At 44.3% G+C, this 22,514-nt stretch overlaps 1 protein-coding gene across 1 annotated transcript in view; it reads right to left on the reverse strand.

The window, feature by feature from the left end:
• Positions 1-474: 474 nt before the first annotated feature.
• Positions 475-22,514, reverse strand: part of slco3a1 (solute carrier organic anion transporter family, member 3A1) — a 58,584-nt gene continuing 36,544 nt past the window's right edge. The window contains exons 3-10 of the mRNA XM_035396627.1: positions 9,022-9,120; positions 7,265-7,543; positions 5,552-5,716; positions 5,000-5,198; positions 4,617-4,752; positions 3,149-3,318; positions 1,595-1,659; positions 475-997 (exon numbers count right to left, since the gene is read on the reverse strand). Coding sequence (XP_035252518.1) covers positions 621-997; positions 1,595-1,659; positions 3,149-3,318; positions 4,617-4,752; positions 5,000-5,198; positions 5,552-5,716; positions 7,265-7,543; positions 9,022-9,120 — 1,490 coding nt within the window. The 3' untranslated portion in view covers positions 475-620. The remainder of the gene's footprint in view (positions 998-1,594; positions 1,660-3,148; positions 3,319-4,616; positions 4,753-4,999; positions 5,199-5,551; positions 5,717-7,264; positions 7,544-9,021; positions 9,121-22,514) is intronic.

A 22,514-nucleotide genomic window follows, 5' to 3' on the forward strand; every position in this document is an offset into this window, starting at 1 on the left:
AGCTGAATCAACCTTATGTGATTCAACGGAACCAATCCCACTGGGGTGGGACAAAGATAACCAATAGCTGCTGTCAGACACAGCAAAAAAACCACTGACCCTGCTCACCATCCTCGCAGATACAGTATCCGATTTTTAAAATAACAAAAAGAAAAAAACTAAATGGACCCTAATAAAATCTCCTTGGATTTGGATCAAGACACATTAACAGTCTTCTAGGGCCTGAACAGGACATCAAAAAAAGTTACATCCTTTAAAAAAAGAACAAAGAAACACGAAGATCCTTCAAGAGAATTTTTTATAATTTACTCACACTCGCTATATATGTATATGTGTGTGCATGGGCGTGCGTATGTGTGCGTTAGTGTGTGTGTTCGTGTGCGTGTGTGCGCGCGCGTGCGTGCATGAGCATGTGTGTGTGTGTGTGCGTGCGCGTTTGTGTGTGTGTGCGAGCGCGTGCGAGCATGAGCATGTGTGTGCGTGTGCGTGCGTGTGTGTGTGTGTCTGCGTGTGCGTGCGTGTGTGCGCACGTGCGTACGCGTGTGTGTGTGTGCGCGTGTATGCGTGTGGGTATGTGCGCGCGTGTGTGCATACAGCAGGTAGTCCCGTCAGTGTTTCCACTATAAAACAGACTCCATGTTCTCGCACCACTCGTGATCCTCCAGGCTGTATATAAATTTTGTCCTGTTAGCCGGGTTCTGGCCGAGCTCCTTGCCCACGTTGTCCAGCGTGAGGTTGGAGGCGAAGAGTTCGGTGGGGGTCAGGTATCCCTCGTGGTTCTTGATGTACTTCTTGTAGTTCTTGCGCAGGCACTGCCAGGTGGTGGCGTACAGCAGGAAGGCCACGGCCTTCAGGACGATGGCGATGCTGACGTACAGGTGGCGGTAGGCCACGTTGTCGTAGAGCATGCAGGCCCCCCTGTCCCCGCACACCGTGCTCCAGAACAGGCAGGTTGAGTCGATCCCCGCACCAAAGATCAAGGGAGGGGGGATGAAACCTACGGCAGAGATAATGATCAAGCAGGCAGGACTCAAAGAGGACACAGAGTAATGATGATAATGCATTACTTTTCAGATTTAAAGAGCTGTTCAGAATAAACCTTGCACTAAAGTAATCAAACAAACACAAACCTCGCTAAAAGCCGGAAAAACCTTTTAAAGCAAAACAAAAAAACAAGACGCCTAAAACCAAAGCTGAAAGCTAAAATAAAAGTCGTGATTTAAAAGCCCAACGGTTAAAAACTAAACAACAGAACTAAAGGCAATCCATTAAAAGCCTCTTTAAAACACAGAGGTTTTTGTGTCCCCCAAGTGAACCTGGTCAAGTTTTCAGCAGAGGAATCAATTGACAGCGATTAGCTCAGAAAACATTTGGCACTATATATGTTCTATATAGCCTGGCACCATATAACGACATGGAGACTGTAATCCTTATATCTCCACATACATAGGGTGCCTCCTCACTGTGCGGTGTGCAGCTTGACGGATTAACTCCTTTACAGTTTCCGCTCATAAGACCCATCAAACCTAGTCAAGGGAGGAAGGGCAGCCGCGAATAATCTCGCAGCGACTCGCGGCCGGCGGCGATCTCTCACCGAGAAGTCGCAGCAGCAGGAACAGAACTCCGAGCGCGTAGGACTTCAGCTCCGGAGTCACGGTCCTGCGAATCAGCCCAGCGAGAAAAAGAGAGGGAAAAGAAAAAAAAAAAGACTGATTTGAAGGCTGAAACTGCGGTTTTTTCCCCCCCTTTCACTTTCCTCCTGACGGCGGGACTCTCTCCACACACAAAGTCATTTGGCTGCTCGCGGCTGAGGGGCCGGCCCGTCTCCGGCGCAGAGGTTATTACCGCGGGCAGAAAAGAGGAAGCAGACGGAATGAGATTTCACCGCGAGGAGAGCCGGCGGCGGTGTTTGCGGCGGGGATGATGCATAACTGCATTCCGCAGCCTTCCGCAGAGCAGCGTCTGTTTCCCCATTCCATTCCCAACCCCCCCCCCCCCCCCCCCCCCCCGAAAGCTCATCAGCTTCCCCGCAGGCTGGAACCGGAGGTCCCTTTCCATGTCTGGGTGAATCGCTCCAAGTGAAAGATCAGCAGTGCCAAAATGGCTTTTTTTTTTTTTTTTTTTGCCTCAGACATTTTCACGGGGAACTGAGCAGGTTTCTAGTGTTAGGTAACTGAAAGTCAGCAGGTCTCTAGTAGGGTTGCAAAGGGTTGGGAAATTTCGGGTAAATTCCTGGAAACGTTCTGGAAAAAGCTAAGCTCTGGAATTTTTGACATTTTGCCCAATTTCAATATAAAATGTAAGCTGATAATAGTGAATAATTTCTGGGGGGAAATACACTCAAAAAGGTAATACTAGATAGTGTGGCATGTTCTGGTTAAATAACCCCATTAAATGGAAATTCATTGAATCACAACCCTGCACTTTGCATCTCATGTGCAGTGCACTCTTGCATCACATGCACAGATTGCCAGCATTCCACTTAATGGGAATTCAGTAGAAATGTAAACCTCTGCAAACAGCATTACCATCAGAGGCAATTCATTATTCAGAATTCCTGTTTTTTGGTTGTTCAGTGAAAGAATCCCAAAACTTGACTGTAGATTTTTTATGTTTATTTGTAGGTTTTATAATTATGTCTGCCTATGATAAGGTCAATGGTTTATGTTTTATATGGTTTCCACCCCAGAATATTTAAGTTTGTGCAACCCTAGATTCTAGTGTTCAGATATCTAAAACGTGAACAGGTTTCTAGTGTTCAAATATCTGAAAAGTGAGCAGGATCCTAGCATTAGACATCCGAAAAGTGAACAGGTTTGCAGTGTTGGATATCTGAACAGTGAGCAGGTTTCTAATGTTAGGAATCATAAAAGCGCAAAGGTTTATAACATTACTGTAGATATCTGAAAAGTGAGAATGTTTGTAGCATTAGATAGGCGAACAATAAGCAATGTTATAACTTTAGATACCTGACAGGTGAGCAGGTTTCTAGACGCTGCTGTTTAGATTGTCAGAGGAGCAAGCTGTTTGAAAAGCACAGATGTCAGATTCCCTGAAGAGTGAGCAGCCTTAGAGGCGCTGCTGTCATACATAACAAGGTTTCCCTTCCCGGATAATGGGAGACGGCCTGATGGGCATTGTGGGATACCTGATGAGGATGATGACGGACGGCGTCTGGGCCATGGCTCCGATCATGCTGCAGGCGCAGATGACGCAGAGGAAGATGAGGAAGGCCTTCTGGCAGCCCGGGCTCGGGCACTTCCCCGGGATAGCCTTGGCCTCCCCGTCCCCGGGGATGCAGGCGCACCCCGTCAGATTCTGAGGAGACACGGACATTCACCCCATTTACCCACAATCCCTCTGTTTCCTATTATTTCTAAATATTACCATTTTGAAATGCGCTTCACTTTGGTGGATTTTTAAACGTATTTTAAAGGTAATCAAACAAAATGACACTTTCAGGCAGCTCTGAATCTGTGGGGGATTGGAACAAGCAGGGGGCACTTTAAATCAATTAGAGTAGGTGACTCTACTGGGGCAGTTACAGAACTGGCTTCATAGCTAGGGGACAAGTTCCAATCCTGGCTGGGGGAACTTCACTATCCACTTAACAATAATGTAAGATATATAACCTATTATCAATTCAACCAGTCTACTTAAAAAATGAAAGCCTGAATGCATTTATCATTTATCTTTAACTTTTAGTTGTAAAATGCAAATGCTTTACTCACAAACATAGATTGGTATGTTTATTTGTGTGTAATTATGAAGGAACAAATGTTGATTGAATCCAGGTCTGTGTTTAGCAATGCGGTCATTGAAGTGTTAGTTAATTTGTTTATTAAGGGTGGATAAAACACATATAAAAGTCCCTGAGGAATAAATAGTACAGGTCATGAAGGACATTCTCATCTGCGCACTGTATATATTGTACATTAACGTTAGAGCAGCATGACCATGAAGGCGATGCTCCATCATCAGTAGTCTGCTGGGAAGGAGGCCGTGCTCCAAAGCCAGCACAGAGACTCTGTCTCTTTAACAATATCGCCGTACGTCTCGGGGAGAGCTGTGATGTGACATCTGGGAAATGTCTCATACACAGCGACTGTATTAAAAACATTATTCACCCCTAATGGCAGCCCCGCGCACGCTGCTAATAAAAAGCCGTGAAATCTGAACAGTGAAAGGTCGCTCCTGAGAGAGCAGGCGACAACGGGGCCACATTACCCACGATTCTCCTCACCCGTGCCGTCTGACTGCGACTCGGTAGGCCCGCGCCTATCTCTGCTGAGGGAGGCTTTCAGAGCAGGCCATATCGATTCCATCGCACGGCATCCATTTTTTACTGACTACTGTAGCAAACGGCCCAATCCAGGCTGAGTCACGCGGTTCACTTTAACTCTGCATAATTCAATTACACAGCTGCATGTTCTCATTTCTTGCTTACGTTATATTTAAAGAACCTTTAAGAACCTTGAGCTGCAAGTTTTTGTAAGAAATGTGCTATATAAATCGATTTATTTAATTTTATTATTATTACTAATAATAAAGAAAATAAGAAAAAAAAAATTTTTCTGAAGAGGGTGTGGCATGGAGGTGGAGACCCCTGGACTCACCGCTCGAGTGCAGCCGGCGAAGCAGGCAGACAGGTAGGTGACTCCATCCGAGCCACAAACGGGACTGACAGAAGCGGTGAGGCAGTTACAGTGGCTCATGCAGGCGGCCACCGGCTTCTGCCCCACCCTCAGGGTCCTAGAGAGACATGGGTTCAACATTTACGCCTGACAATAACAAGCTGCAATGAATACATGGGATTAAACATAAAAAGTTGGTATGTATTTAATTATAACCTAACACTTAATATGATGACAGAATAGCCTAATAGTTCAGGGGAGGGTCATAGATAATGGACTGGCTCATTCGGTGGGCCAGGAGAGAGAGGCTAATGAAAAAACACCAGCAGCACCACGAGAACCGCAATGTGGGGGTGGGTTCTTACTCGTTGTTGTAGGCGACGGTCACCCCGGCAACAGGCCCCGTGTCACAGCCCAGAAACAGGAAGGAGACGTAGCAGGCTGTGGAAACCAGGTTGACCAGCATGGCCATGCGCACGGCCCCCAGGGCCGAAAGGTTGAGCTTCTTCACCAGCAGGCCCCCCAGGAATATCCCCAGACATGCGCACGGGATGGCCGTCATGCCTGAAAATAACAAGCCCCCAACAGCAGCCATTTTCTTCTTAGTTATTCTCATTATTTCAGCAGCATTTTGTAACACACTTTGCAAACCACGGATGGACTGGTAAAGGCTCAATGATCTTTATAGTACATGGACGGACAGTTAATGAGCATAGTGGATAGCAGGAGCCATCCAGATGATCTCAAGCTCAGTGAATATGTGCACAATCTGAGTGATTAAAAAACAAAGAGAGATGCAGATTTTATCAGTCACCATTAATCTCCTGTCACAAGATGTATGGATGACCTACCCAGAAGGAAGCTAAATGGCTGTAGAGCTGGCCCCTCCCCCATTACATGTCAAAAGTGTTACTCACCCAGTAGCTGATTGGCTGAGGAGGTGGTGAGGTTGAACTGCTGCTCCAAGTACTTCCCCAGGAACGCAGCAAAGCCGGCAACCACAGCGATCTCCATACAGGCCGCCAGGGTTATACAGGTGAACACCGGGTTTGAGAGAAGGTGTTTGGTCACTTTGGGGATCACTGGGGATGCACGGGAGGAACACAGGTAGGGAAAGAGGAAGAAGGGAGATTACTTAAATTACTTTCAATTGCTAGCTGTTAATTACAAACTTTTTAATAAATATGTTGTGGTATTTACTGTTACATGCACATATGTTGGCAGTATTGGCCACGGCATTCAGAGATACAGGCGAGGTCGTTTTGCATTACAGGAACAGTTTATTGCGTCCCTATAAACCCATGGGACATTTGCGTGACTAATCTCAACATTAAATGCAGCAGGCAGCTTGCTAAAAAGAAAGGTTTCTAAATACGATCTAACGAAGCCAGCCACACAGTTTTCGCAATGCTCAGGATTCATCAATATCTAGCATCCTACAGCACACCCGGGGAGTGAGCTTTTTCATCAGACTGTAATTGGATGTGGCTTCTAGTTAAACGAGGGAAGTTTGCGTGATAAGGGATTCGGTGCTCTGTTTGCTCTCTTTCAGCCTGCAGTTTAGCCGATCTCGCGATGAGATTAAACACAGGCGGCAGCGAAAGCTAACACCATACACCGCGTCCCGATTCCTTTTTATGGCTGCACAATATTAGACAGACTTCTTGGAGCTGCTGGAGAGAATAATCCACGCATTCACGAGTGTCTCCCAAGTCAAACATTTCAAAACTGGAGATCTTACAGGATCCAGATGGCCGTCACAATTTTCACTCGCGTTTTTATACAGATTCGTCAGCGTGAGCTGCGTGCGCATCGCTGCTTTGTCCAAGAAAGCAACGTTAAACCATCTTTTGTGTTCTCGCTTCCTCCGTGCTCCACGTACTCGTCTAAAATACGCTTTTCCTTTGACGTGTAACTGACATCTCCCCGCTCCCAACCTCTGCCTGAATAAAAAAAGGTGTTATCTGTTATCTGATAATGAGCCGTATCGTTTGATTGACAGCTATAATTATTCCAGGGGTGAGGAGGCAATAATGACTCTAATAAGACACACATCCCGACGCCCTCGCTCCCCACGCCACCCAGCTATTTTTGTGATTCCGGGAAAATTAATGAGAGCGCGGGATGCAGAAAGTGAAACGAGCATCTGGCGCTGGCCCCCGCTGCTGCTCCGCTTTGCATTTTAATTCAGTTACAGGGCAGTTCTGCGCGCTGTTGGGGGGTGGGGGCGATGACTGAGGGGTGAAGCTAAGGAGGCGTAGCAGGGTCATGATGTGCACTTCCTGTTTGTGCTCTCTATCGAACAGATGGCAGATGGAGGCTGATCAGGCTGATCAGTTTTAATGACGGAACACGAGCAGAGTGTTACTCCCAACGATCAAAGCACTTGCATCACTCAAACTGTTTCCCTGTACCATACAAACTGACTTCTGTTTGTAGTAATTATCTTAATATCAACAAACGCATATCTGTGTGATATGTCCTTCATCAGACCCATGTATCTATATTCTGGTAGTGACCATATGAAGTTCCGGTTTTAGCAGTGGCCCCAGTGAATTCTGGGCGCTGTGTCTGTGAGGGAGAGGTCTTGGTTGCGACCCAATAAGGTTCTGGTGGTACGCCCCCCTCACCTCGAAGCTGCTGGCAGCAGGACAGGCCGTTTTCGGGCTCGAGGTGGGGCAGGACCCCGTTGCTGGGCTTGGCGCCCTCGTAGTCCTGGTCCAGGGGGTCGGGGGGCAGCATGGCCTGCTCGCTCTCGGGCCCGGCGTCCTCCTCGTCCAGGTTGGACAGGGACTGCGGGAAGCCGAACATGAAGAGGGCGGAGAAGAAGAGCAGGGCCCCACACAGGAGGAAGCCCCCCCACCAGGCGCCGATCCAGCGCGGGTCGTCCGGGGTCAGGTCCAGCTTACCTGTCCACAGCGACACGCAACACACAGACAGGTGAGCAAAGATGGCCTCTCAGGGATGGGATGAAGTTCATGTGAAGGTCAGCGCAACAGAATCAATGGAATCCATGGAACCTATACCCAGCTATTCAAACTGCATCTTGGCTCCCCTCCCATCTCAGCACCTTAGAATTCTTATATTATGTCATTAATTCCAGTTATCATGGCATTTTTATGGTTTTGTTTGCTTGTGTAGCTTTTATAATAATAATAATAATAATAATAATAATAATAATTTGTACTTGTTTAGTGCAATTCCCATTTTCATGCAGTGCATTTTATCCAAAAATAAACACAGAATCAAATACTTACAATTAATATAGTGATACATTTAAAATTCATATACAACCAACTATCAGTTACCTCAAACACAGCCATAAAACCATTAAAATAACACTGTATAATAGCGAAACGCTGCGCAGACGTGTGAATACTGTCTGATTAAGGTAGCACCAGTTCTCCATCCATCGAAATGACCTTTCGGAAAGATCAATAGACTACAGTCAATATAATGGCATGGATAAAATATATAAGGCATAGCAGCAACATACCATTGGTCTACTTTGATTTTTATGCACATTGTTATATGTATTTTTTTCTTGCTTTAGTGATGTTGCAGATAAAACTCCCTGTTCTAGGAATTTTTTTTGCCTGGTCTGACACTGCTGGCCCTACTATTCAAGTAGACGCCCACAAACTCTCTTACAGTACACTGTGAATCACTCTGGATAAGAGATCTGCTAGCAATCCAATGAGAAGAGATGCAACGTCAACACCTGAAGAGGTTCTGGGTTCAAATCTTTGCTGAGACACAGCTATTGTGCTCTTGAGCAAGACTGTGACCTGTCTGCATTGCTTTAGTAAACATCTAGTTGCTCTGGGCAGGCGGATGTTTAAAAAGTGCCATATTGGCCATTAGTTACTCTGGTATTTTACCGTTAACACATTTTGTAAACACATTCTGAGGTCTTTTTTTTAAAGATTACAACAGGTGATGACCCAGACTTGAACTACAGCAAAATAATTACTACTGTTTCTTTTAGCGAATCATCTTTCAGTGTTTGACATTTGTGTTGTTTACTGATCGTATCGTAACATATATTTATTGGAAGTTGTCATATTTATGGTTAATATTTAATAACAGCTATTTTTTATCAGACCACAAGTGAATGTGTAAAATGCAAATGTTTAAATGTCCTGTGTTCGAAAGACGCAGAATTCCATGGACTGGCGCGACCACTGACATCATTGTAAAAGTTTACACTGGCGTCTTACCACAGTGTTATAAAAGTTTACACTTGCATTTTCATCAAGTGCTGTCGTTCACAATAACATTCTTTTCTTCTCCCATAGTGTGTGACCACAGTGTTCTAAGAGCGTATGCCGATTAACGAGGGCTATGCAGATTAACGTCAACCACTGGGGATCCACGGAGAACTCACTGGTGTCGATGAAGGCTGCATCCACATAGATTTTAGTGCAGAGAGAGCCCAGGATGAAGCCACAGGCAGGACCAAACACCAGGGTGGAGAACAGGATACCTGCCGCAGAAAAGCAAAGAATACTCTGTCAGGAGGAGAGGATGTTCACACCTTTAGATCATTCCCGTTTCCTATAATAGAGACACGAGTCAGCCAGCAGTGAAACACATTACAAATGAAACGGTGTCTGCATACACTCTACGAGAACGAAACAGATCTCCTGTACAGGGCTTCCTGTATATGGCACTTGTCAGTACATTCGACATGGAAGAACCGGACTTCTGTGCAACACAACACACTTTCAAGCAGTTTATTAATATCCATAGCCTTGAAGAATATACAAAAGAAAAATATTTTAAAAAGTCTAATAATAATAATAATAATAATAATAATAATAATAATAATAACATTTTACAGAACATTCATAGAACAATGGCATTAATTGTAACAATAATATTGATGTGTTTAATTTATAATTAGGACTCTCACGTCAAGGCACAAACAAAGAACCAACAAACAAAGAAAGAACCAACCTGCTACATCAAAAGTGACTCAACAGTAATAATTTTAACAGTAAGGTAATAACAGCATAGGACCTCTTATAAACTGCTTTGAAAAGGCAAGTTTCTTTTTCTTCAAAATCACTGAGGGAACCTGGCTAAACCAGGAGCAGGGAAGCAGTCCTGTAGATTTAAGAAGCTGCGGGAAACAGTAAAGAAATGGAGGACTGTGGGATAGATCACATGCTTGTCTGTAGGGATAGATTGAATCACAAAGGTATGTTAGAGTTAAAAGTCAGATTTAAAAAGGTGAAACAGGACGAAATACCTGGTTTAGAATTCCACATTAGGCTCTCTTTTCGCCGAATGATAGCAACACAGTTCCCTCAGAACTATCTCTGTGGTCACTAAGCGATTACTTTCATAAGAATGCAAACACTTTAAATTAGGAAAAAAACAAAACAAGAGAAGACAAAGCTGTTAATTCTTTCACTGGCCTCAGATAATTGTGGGAAGAGTGGAGCAGTTAAATTCCTTTCAGCGAAAACCCAATATGCAGTCACTAAGGAGTTCACACGTGCTGCAAGGAATTGTGGGAGTTAGTTTGTTCCTCACCATCATTCTCTGGGGAATGCATACTCCCTATCCTGGATTATGAAGCAGCCCAAAATGTATAATGACATTTATCAGTTTTATAAGTACTATCATGGGGTTTAATTATCAACCAGACCTGAAGCTGCTGCAAGGGAAGTGTGTGATACTGAATGCGACAGGCAGGATTCTGTCAGATGTGAGCCTCTGCTGCCCTCTACTGGTGATAAGCAAGAGCATTTATATCTCCCTACACTAATGGCTAGAAAATGTATGTTACATACATAACCATATTTATGTTTGATGACCCACCTAAATGACTGTAGATGATATGCAACAGTTTTATGAAATAGAAAAACACACATGCAGCACAACATCTACATAGCACTCAATATAAATTCTTCTTCAACCCCTTAAGTCACACGGAGTGGGTTTATTTTCATGATTACATTTTTAATGGTGAAATTTTCAATCAATCTGGTTATACAATATACCATTTGAAAGTGTTACACCTCAGGATCTCATCTCTATTAACAATTTTATCATGCCAATGTTCTAGCAGCAACTGTTCCTTATTTACTTGGGGAGCCAAACTAAGTTTGGGGGGTCCCTCACCTTCTATGCATTTTGGAAATCTGGCACGAATCGCAGTAAAGTCATTATCCTTATCATGGAAAGGGTCCACTGAACAAAATACATGGTAGTTTTTAAGTCCCAAAAATGGGCTAACTCTGAGAAACATCAATAGAATGTCCATTGTTTACTCAGCAGTTCTCCTGAGGAATTATCATTGTTATCAGTTTCGCTGTTGCATACACGCTGACAATACTGTGGAATGTTATTATCACTGGTTTGTAGAGACTCTCTGGAACAATATGAGCCCCACTAGAAGGTTCTCTGACCAGCATTGGCAAAGCAATCCCTCAGTATAGCCAATGGGACCCACCATTAGTCATGGACAGTATCATGCCTGCCCTGCACACAGCCAGCCAGTGGCAAGCTATTATAGTGATGACTGATAATCCTTTTAGCCAATTACATTATGTGTATAATGGGGTATAGGTTGTTAGGCTTGCGTAAAAGGGCACAAATTGTTTCTCCTGCATAAATAAACTATAACTCTTTCAGTACGCACACTGAGAAAGTACTGGCAAAAAAGTTCATGGAAAGACTATGCATAAAAAGGTTGTTATACAACAAAAATGTATTTTGCAATGACTAAGTCTAAACAGAAGACTGCGTGAGTGAATATTTCTGAGGAGGGCAGTGAAAAAAGCTTTGACTCCACAGCAGAGGGCATGTTCAATGAAGGATGTTTTATACCCCATTTTATATCAGTGAGGATCTAAATGCATCTAAACAGGCAAAGGGAAAGCAAGCTAATTTCAGCACACTTCCTTCACAAAGATATGGTACATATATACAGTATATAGTATTTTACACCTTTAAAGACTCATAGTATCATTTGGTTACCAAGTGTCCTTCTAAAGTCTCCAAATGTCTTTTTTGGAAACCTGATCAGATATCACTTAGAAAACCATGCAGAATGCTCATTTTTGGTGGTCATCAAATTTTAATCAGGATTGTCCAGTGTTGTGGCTGTGGCTACATTGTGTTTCCAAGCCCACCAAGTATAACCAAAAGCATCTGTATCCACTCAAAAAAAGAAAAAAAAACTTTGGAGAGAAAAACTGTGTGTTTGAGCTTCTGTTATTTTGTTTCAGTAATTCAAACTCCTAATGGTTATCTTTTCAGGAGAGACCAGGTTTATGCCTGTAGTAAAAGGGTTCAAGAATAGTAGCCATTTTATTTGGGGTATTGTGGGTCATTTTCAGGCTTGTTTTAAAAAGGGTGATGCTACGGATGTGATTAACAAAAGAAAAAGGTGATTTTATCGGGTGGTCTGGAAATTATAAGTAATCTACTGTTGAGTCTCTTGTGTAATGCTAGATGAGCCAGCCTCAAGCAAGTTGTTTAAAAAACAACACAAATAAATACGGAATATGTATTTTCAGCGGCTTGGTCACTCAGTGCTCAGCATTAAAATGCGAGCAGTGGCACATTTCATCCACACAGGGGAGCAGTCGGCCCAGTAAAAATTCTCAGCTTTCTCAGCAAGCAGCAAAAAGCACTCATCCCTCATTAAAAATACAAAAAGGGGCAGTCAATTATTGAGAAAATCACTGGATTAAAAGCACATTCCACCTGTCACTGTGAAGGGATTACTATTTCACACACAACATAAAGAGGAAACTCAAGTGATACCACTTCCTCTCTAGATGCAGAAAGCCAGTGGCCTGAAGGTCAACGTGAGATGGCTGGAAGTACCTTGCCGTAAATTTCATTAGAACATCAAGCACGCGTCACAGAGACTCTGCATTTCCTTCATCATAAATCTGAATGGACAGTACTGTCTATGCACTGTGTTGCCCAGATGACACGACATAGATTCGCCCTCACTGATTATTGATCCAGTCCCATACACAGCCGGTGTCCGCGGTGATCGTCAACGGGAGCGCTTCGGTCACGTGACTGACCTGTTTGCAGAGCTGTGGAGATGTGTGGTAGGAAGCAGCGCTAATGGCGGCTCTGGAAAGATGGGCCTGATTACGTCAGCCCTAATACGCGGGACGCGCAACTGGGTAGCTGGGTTACGCACCCTGGCGTGCAGTGCAGAACAAGCCAGCAGCCAGAGGGGAAAAACAACGCACTCCAACATGGTCAGAGTAACCCCAAAACCTTAAAAGCAAACACGGTCAGACGAATCCCAAAACTGCACACAAGTACAGTTGGACGAATCCCAAAACTACACACCAGTACTGTCAGAGGAAGCCCAAACTATGCTTAGAGTTGCATCAGAACTCAGTTGCAGACAGATAGTGTGGAAAGACTGTAGAATCTGTTGCTTCACAAAACAACCACTAAAAATGCTCTGGCAACACTGGGTAACCTCCCCCCCCCCCCCCCAACCCTAACCCTAACTCCCCCTCCTAATGCTATTTACAGTAACCCTGCTGACATCCCTGAATCTGTGTGTATGAAAGAGACTGACTGTTAGAGCGGGAGAACGTAACAGAGAAAGAGTGAACGAGAGTATGGTGAGAAATTAATGTAAGCTAAAGAAAGCGCACACAGGTGCAGGGTACAAGACAAAATTGAAATAAGAGGAAGTGTCACTGAAAGAGAACCAGCAGTTGAAAGAGGAGTTGTGTGAGAAAGAAGGATAATTGAATATGGGAAAATGAGAAGTAAAGCATAACCGCAGAGTAAAACTGGCTAGTATCTAAAAACATGGACATCTAATTCTGATGTGAAAATTGGCAGAGCGATCTAAAAAACGTCAGTGGCATAAACACTGTAAGCAGATATGCCATTTTAAAGGAAATATGAGAAGAGGAAACAACCCATTCACCTTCGTGATTCTCTGAATGGCATTATTGACTCCTGCACACTCCTAAATTCACATTATGCAGTACGCCATTTATTTCGGCATCCTTCAGTTTCAAACAGGAAAGGTAAGGGGTAGTCACCGTCTGCCATGAAATGTGAAATTGTGGATGCTAACTGAAATAGCAACTACTGACAAAGCTGTCACCTACGCTACACGTGCAAACCATCCTGTTATTTTCTGGAACAATGCTCCAATTCTCCTGGAACAAACAAACAAACAAGCGGGCAGGCATTCAGACATCATAACAGACCCACAGTGATGAGACGAAACAATCTACATAAGCAGAGACGGCGTCGCAAGTCCGTAGCAACAAGCCGGGGGTGTGGCAGGAAAAGACTAAGCCAGGGACTTTATGGCGCCCAGTGGAAATTTTATTACACACCTACTTCTGTTCTACACTCATTTTCTTTCCTTTTTTTTAAAACCCTTTTTAGCCTTTTATGCTGTCGCCTGAGAGCACCCTTTCATTCCGAAAAAGAAATGTTAACAGCATCCCTCTTTCAAACTCTCATGCACTAAATGTCCCATGTTAAAGCAACTTTCGCCAGTTTGCAGCTTAAAGCAAGCACTCTCAAAACAGATGTGTTAAAAACAACACATAATGTGTCATTTGTTAATGCACCTGAATGCCTAGCTGAGTACAACACTTTGTATTACTTTCGACACAGTCTGTGTTTAAAAAGTCTCCCTTTGTAAAAGAAATAATATATTTTTCTGACAGAATTAGTAATTTAGACTTTTTGAGAGTGAGAAAATACACTTCAAGTAGGCATAAAGCACCTTGTGCAGTAATGTTACGTTTTTCCGGAGGCTATACACATGAAGACATGAATTTTATAGTGTTCATTCACAATTATATGCATTAATGTCTGTTTTTACGTATATCACTGCTGGTACTTCTTTCATTGAACACAGAAGTCAGGCTGCAGGTGCAACAGGAAATTCCAGCCAAAAATAAGATTCAATATAATAATTTTCATTTACAAAATCAGGTACGATACACACATACATCCTCTGGAGTCACAATGTCGCTGCGAAAGCTGCTCTGAAGTTGAAGTGTAATTTCCTGCTTTAAAGCACAAACTAGTGAATGTCCCTAAAGCAGCTACTGCAAAGAACACAGATCCTCAGAAAGTTCTGCAAATATCTAAAATATCCTTCATCGCACAAAAAAAAAAAAATGTCTGGGCCAATCAAAAATATACCAAAACTGAAATACTACTGCATTTTGAATTACCATTAGTAGTAGTTTTCCTTTGTACCTTTTGGACTGCTTAAAACTCTCTCAGAGTTAACCTAATTCTTAATATGTCAGCTGACCAAACCACTTTGCGGGTTTAAATAAATTTATTTATTTATTTTTATTTTGTTTTTATTCTATTTTATGTACTTTGTACTTTCTTTGTTCCTTTTGCTTTTATTTATGTAAAGCACACTGGGTTGCCTCTGTGTATGAAGTGTGCTATAGAAATACATTTTGACTGATTGATTGATATGCTGTGAAGCGTACTGTGATAAATCTGTAAAATACCCTAAATAAACACCATTTTGATTGGTTTTGATCTGACACTGATGTTCTGTTCTGAAATATCTACTCTTCATTACTTCCACCTCCTGCTGCCTGCATCCATTCTGTTAGTGTCTCTCCAAGATGCAGGCAGACAGGGTGCTCCTGAGTCTCTCCCTCTAAGCCAATGGGACAGTCAGGCTGTGTTAAATTGCAGTGGTACTTTTGTGAGCTCGCAACAGCAAACAACAGATGTTTACACTTTTGCAGCGAGAGGGCCAGCAGTCAGCGATGGGTTTTTATCCAGACGACCGGGATTTACCATGGTGACGGCCATGGTTACAGCCCAAACACGCGGGCCCTCGCAACCCAAGGGGGTGCTGTTCGGAACGAGTCCTCCGAAAAGCAGGTTCAAGGAACACACACGGTGGGGATAGCACGTGAACTGAAGTCGTCCGAAAGAACCAAGTACAGTGACACCTATGAGTCCCCCAGTATTGAATCAATCATATGAAAATTATATCTCACTCTCTGTGCAGACCGTGCTGGAACCTCTTCCAGGGCTGAATTTCAAGGGGGCACACAAGAAAAAAAAATGCTTTCAGAACTTTTACTCCAGCGTGTTCCAGAAACACAGCATTATTAGTGAAGCATTAGCTTTAGCATTAGCATCAACCTGGCACTGGATGGGGTGAGGGTGTGGCTGCCCACACTTGTGTCACATGATGTTCGTCTGCCTATAGCTGCTCAGGCCTGTTCACCAAATGACAACTCCTCATATGGACGCTGAGACTTGCTGCCAAGCACTGCGGACACAAAGCCAGTCATCTATCCAATATTTCTACAGCACATTAGGGAGGCTTTACAAAGTAAAACAAGGTGAAATCATTACAGTGAAAATCTGAATTAAAGGTCATTTTAGCCTGGTAATTCATCTAATCCCTCCACCCACACATGGGCATTCCCCGTCTCTTTCGCATGCTGAGAAAAACAACGCTGCCTTTATCTCCTTGGGTAATCTGGAGGCTGACGGCGGATCACGGGTGGATGGGGCTGTTTGATGTCAGGCCCACAGTGGCTGTCTGTTTGAGCAGGGAGCTACAGCACAGGCTCGGGAGTGTTCTCCATTTGTCTTGCCACAGCAGGGCACTCGGTCTTTAAATAAATAAAAAAAACAGCGTACGCTTAAAGTTTTAAAGCCATTTACAATGCTAACAAGGCCTTCCCTGCTGTCTGGGTGCTGAGTATTCTGCATTTCCGTGTGTTGTGCACTAACTAAACTCACTTAAACGTGCTTGTCCTCGTATCGTCAGGTTGGCTTCCGCAGAGAGAACTAGGACCTGTCGGAGGGACCTATAAATCATTTTGTTCCTAGAGCGAGAACAGCCTGGTGCCCGCATCCAAGACGATGTCCAGAACAGTCCAAATGGCCACGGGAGTGCGTCATTGGTCAACAATCGGGACTGCTTGGACATAATGAATAACCATAATGTCCGCCTGAACACAAACACCGCTGGGTAAACCCCCTCAGTTTTTCAAAGCGATGACACATCCTGCGCTTGAGAAAACGTCCCTGAAATAGTAAGCCCTGAGAAAGAACCGTTGGCGGTTGGCACATCAATACCAGCAATCTCGTTTATGCGGTCTGAGTGAGATTCCAAAGAAAACACACCATCTTTCCGTCGTTCGCGAGGCAGCTAAATGCAGGCCAAATTTGTTCAGTGCGTTTTGGGCGTTGCCTTAGAGACGGCACTGTTTACTGTCTCCTAGTGACAACAGGCAAAATCTTTGTTACCACAGGAAAACCTCAAAAAGGAAGAACACAGATCGTGCAATCGCCGTACCGGGAAGGTGTGCACTGCAACGCCGCTTTTCTGCTAAACTGCTCTGTACCTTCTCAGACATTACCATCAAAAGTGTCCAAATAAATACATTTCAAAACCACACAGTCTTAATGCACTTTGACAAAGTTAATCTGGTTGGAATTCAAATTCTGGGTAGGACGTTGTACACAAATTGTCTAATGCATTGGGTGAAACAGTAGTTTCTACGGCAAGGTTCAATTTGCAGGGACTCTTGAGCATAGAGTCCAAACCTTGTCTCTGATTCAGTGTCGACGTGGCCTGTGGTCCAGCCAAAGAACTGGACCACAGGCCACGTCGAATCACATGATTGGCCAGGGCGTTGTCCGGTGAGAAGGGTTCCAGCACCCCATTGGCCAACGGCAAATTAAATCTTCTCGCATCAGCAGTGCAGACCTCCAATAGTGGGTCTGCGGAATGAGAAGAAGCAGCGCCTGTTGACTGAATGCATCCTGGGGGACTTGCCTGGTAGTGCTGGCCCTCTCCAACCAGAGGAGGGCACTGTAGTGATGGGAGGGGCCTGTAATAACGATCGGCCATTCCAAAGCGGTGGTGGTGGTGGGGGGGCATTATAAAAATGTCTGTGACATGTGGAGAATGATTTACCCCTGGTCACAGTTTGCTTCTTGGACTGTGCAAGGACAAAAGCATCAGGCATTTTTTGCCAGGTGAGTATTGTGTAAAAGGGCAAAAAAAAAATCAATAGGAAAGATACACACTATACACAGTAATGTTATTTCATCTTCAATCTTTGTGCCTTGCGGTGATCTGGGCCTTGTACACTACTGTGTTTTAACTGTAGGCAGGAAAAATGGCCCATTTGCGCTAGGGCAACAGTCTACGAGACTGTGTGTGTGTACAAACTCAAATACTAGGTAACAACATGGCCAAAAGCTTGGAAGTAGTGATGGTAACTTCTGTTCATTTTGGAGAGTCAAAGCTATTGGTTCTGCTCCTTCAAAAGACTTTTTCTTTGGCTCACTTGTTTGTTCATTACGAAATACACAATCTATTTTTGCCAAAAACTTAAATATATATATATATATATATATGTTCTTTTGCCTTTGTGCCTGCCTTCTTGCTCCCCTGAAGAGACAAAGGGGGTGGGCTGACCATAGTTCAATATCGCCAACCCCCACATCCACGTACACCTCTATCTCTCAGGGATGACTGACTGTTTCACGGCAGTTGGTGATTGGCAGATTGGCTTACAAAACCTCACTCGTGTATCCAGTGAATGGAGCTGCTCTGTCGAGAATATCAGCTGCAGCTCAGTAATACATCTGTGCTTTGTTGTCTTTGTCTGCAGCTCCTAATTGGTTTAGGGACCGGCAGAACAGGGCCCTCTGGCTAGTAGCTGCACATCCCCTAAATTACATTAATTAGACCTACACAAATTAACCCAGAGGCCCACAGAAGCCCCATTACAGACAAAAGGAGACAAGCTGTCTCAACAGTATCATATCTCCCTTCGATTCAGTCGCACGTCACAGCTGTTTGTGCTGCTAACTGAGTGGCCAAACTGTTAACATTATTACCATTTTGTTCATTATTCACATAAATCCGAGAAGCAAAATGTATCACAACTCCCGCCCTGTCACTGAGTGCCACTTTTAGCTGCTGCGCTCATGCAAAATTATAATTAGGCTAACTCAGAACGCTACGCTAAGGGACGGTTCATTTCCTGCAGTTTTCAAAATATTATTCCACTTTTAATGTAGGTTTTAGACTGGCCCAGACTGTTTCTGTGGGCACTGAAGGATACTTCACAATATTCTGCAACTGCAGGAAGTACACGGGCCCTTTAATTGTGAGCTGTGGTCTAAGGGCCCTGAACCTGGCCTCAGCTGTTCCTACCCGAGGCTCTGTGGAAAGCGAACTTAACTGTGTGGAATGCTGACTCTCCCTATCACACAGACTCCATCTCACATGTAGGTCCTAGATTGGCTGCATGAGTAAAGCATTTATCTTCTTCCTTGGCTGCAGCCGAGATTCCAGTGACATCCTTACAGATTGAAATGATTATATTTGCCAGAGAGAGACTACGACTTTCTTTTACAGTATATTACTGTTCATTTAGTTTCATGCAAGTCAACCATTACCGTCCTTCTGTAATGAGCTCTGCATTTCTGTCGGTGTGCTGCTTTTTTACACAAGCAAAAAGATTTGTAGTCTCTGCAGTGTAAGGTAAATACTAGGATGTTAAGTGTGGTGATAATATAAGACTGCTTTGGCCACTGGCCTGCCCTTTCCCTTAGCTAATATGCCCTGAGAAAAAACAACTGATTTTGGTCTCTGTTACAGGGGCTTTGAGTTAATAGACCTCTCTCTCATCTCCCTCAGAAGGTTTTCTCTAACAATACAAATGCAAAAGTAGGCCACGCCAGCTGATGGTGAGACAGGGAATGAAGTGCAGCACAGCTCACGAGAGACCTTGAGTGACCTTGCAGTGTGTTTCTGAATGCTTTAAATAGATGACTCTCATTTTCAGCAAAAGCAGCACGACAGCCCTTTATGTAATGCATAGAACACTGCACTACCTCAAAAACCTGGATATGAATAATGAATATTTATATATATACACACACACACACACAGTGAGGTCTATAATGTTTATACAGCGAGAGAGAGAGAGGGTACTCTGGCTTTCTCTATGCTCCACAGAACTCAATTTCAGAAAAAAAAAAATGTAATGTAAAATGTAAAAAAAATTATTTTCTTAGCCACAGACATATGACATCATGTTTGTCAAGGGCAATTCTTCTATATTTCAATGACCAGTGCACTTCTCACTCTGGCACAGACCAAACAGTGATGCACTCCTGTCCTCTGAGATAACACACAACTATACTGAATGGGGTTTTTTTCAATATTCTTCATTTTTCTTGCACCAGCCCACTTCAGCACCTGCCCAACCAATAGCAGTTTAGCAAAATGCGCACTGTGGGGTCAGATTGATCTCAGCCCTGTGAAGCAGAGTCTCGACTTTAAATCCTGAGAGACCTGCACGAGTGTGTCAGGGGCTTGAGGCGCTAACCGGGAGGGAAAATCACAGCGGGCGTGGCCCCGCTCCCGCAGTCCCGGCGCGTCACATCTGAAGTGACGGTTTCTGAAATGGGCCTGACAGCGTCGCAGCGCACTGGAGTCGCAGCCGTGCAGGGCCGGCGCACCCGCGCAGGAGCGGGTCAGCGACGCGCCAGCGTGCTAGCAGGGAAGCAGAACCGCTAACGTCGCCGACAACGAGCAGTTTCGGCCATTACCGTGCGTTCATTTCTAATCTACTAACGACAGTCCTCAAAATGGCTTCCCGGCATGGAACGACCCTGTTCTCCTTTTAAGTACATGGAGCAGTGATCTGCTGTAACCTCCACGCTGGCTTGAGTCTGACGAGGAGGAAATGGAATTTGAGAGAAAGTGAGTGGGCTTGTTGACAAAAAGTAGGCTATTGGTACTGAGGACGAGGTCTTGTCAACAGTAGCGTAACAGTGTTATCAAACGTCTGTTATTCCCAACTGCAAATAGTCGCAGAGCAGAAAGAACAAAGCAGTCTGGATTTTAAACATAAAACACACACCCTATGCAAACAAAGATACGATTGCAACTTCCTGTTCAAGAGCTAATGGAAGCAAAAAATGTTTTGGCCATACAAAAGCAATAAAAAACAATTAACTTTTTTTTTGAGTCAATACAGGGACAATTTAATAATTCAGAAACATTAAAAAAAACAATTCAAACAATTCAGTCTTGACTCCAGTTGCCTGAAAATGGGATAATGGCATACAGCCAAAATTCGATCAACATTTGTCCTAAGTCTGATCAAAATGTAAAAAATGCTAATTTTGTTTCTGCGCAAACATTTTGGCAAATACAGTAACAAGCATTTATTTGTTGAAAAATGGCAATTGAATCAGGTCCTGTCAGCTGTACAATATTTGCCAAATAAAATGGAAGTCACCAGGAAGCATCCTGAAGTTTTCCATTTAATTTAGATTATTAATGAACAGTTTTCCAGCTGTGCAGAAAAGATCTCCGCAAATTTTCATACATATAACGGCTGTTCTCTTTCTAAATCCTGCTTTCGAGTGAAGAGACAAGACTCTGGCTCCTGAAATGTAATAGAGTAGCAAACAAAAGCACATGGCTACAAGCTGTTATGTAATAAATGCTTAGCTAATATTATCCTTTTGAACTTGAGCCTTGTTTTTCATAGGATCCTGAAAGGATAGTCAAACACTGGGCAGCTATCACTTAGAAAAAACCTGTTACTGTTTTCACGTTATGGAATTTTCAAATGTTCAGTTGTTGATGTTGGTCAAAGAGGGGGCGGGTTTTAAAACTGCTTTAATGATGAGACGGTCTGAGCCATGATGAACACTGGCACGTCCAGCCCTAATATAGCCTACTAATCCAGCACAGCAGGGTTAGTAGGCTATATTAGGGCAGGGTACAACCGGAGTGACCCAGTGACCGGCATGGGCTGAGCGTTAAGTACGCCAACGGCTGATGAGCAGGCGGATCAGCGCATCACGGAATCGATTCCACAGCCCCTCCCCCCACTACACACACACCCTAACCCCCACAGAGTGCTTTTAAATCAACAAATCGCCGCGCCCCGACCTTGTGCCGATTCCCGCTTACGCAAAAGAGCGCAGAGAATCCTCCCGGTACGCATTTAACAACCGGCGCGCCGACCAGGGGGACTCCAGAAATTTGCCACGAGAAATCTGAGACGGTGCCGCTTGCATACGGGGAGGCTTCTGAAACAGCTATGAAAAATTATCCAGCACTCATTTAATTCCAACCGAGGCTCCTGTTCCGTTTCGGTGTGCTCCAAAGTAAGACGTCCACCGGTCGCGTAAATCGATAAACCGCAGGGCGCCGGTTTCTTAATAACTCGTCCCGCAGCGGCTAAATATACACCGGCGCAGTAGATACACAAAGACGTAGGACGCGTACGGCTGAAGTAAGCCGTGGTGAAGACCGCAGACACGTGCACCGTCGACTGCGTCGCGAGCTGCTCAAATTAGAAGCCACAGGAGGCGGGAGACCGATATAGCCCCGGTGAGCAGCTCGAGCTGCCAGAGAGCGCTCCGGAGCGACATTCCGAACGACGGCGGAAGCCCTCCGTAGCGTAGCAGACGGAAGAGAGCGCGGATCGGCCTGCCTGTTCCCTGGAGAAGCCGACCTCAAAGTAGCACGGAGCCCAATTAATACTGCCTCTCACTCAGCAGCTAAGCCCACAGCTGCGAGCTGGAGACACTCGCTGGCTTTTACGTCCTTGGACATATTTATCTTCAGAGGACACAACACAAGGCCATAGCATGGTGGCACCTGGCACCTTCTATATCCCTGTGGATCTAAATAGGAGCGAGAGCACTCATATATAATGCAACAGCCCACACTCACCGTTCGTCATAGTAGACTACAGCATACATAGGCTTAGTATGATTAGTATTGATACCCCTGCCAGGGTGAAACCCCCCCCTATAAATGGCATGTGCTCTGTCAACGTAATCTTTGCGGCTTGCTGTGTAGCTAGTCAC

This window comes from Anguilla anguilla, chromosome 16 (genome assembly GCF_013347855.1).
Source record: "Anguilla anguilla isolate fAngAng1 chromosome 16, fAngAng1.pri, whole genome shotgun sequence".
NCBI lineage: Eukaryota > Metazoa > Chordata > Actinopteri > Anguilliformes > Anguillidae > Anguilla > Anguilla anguilla.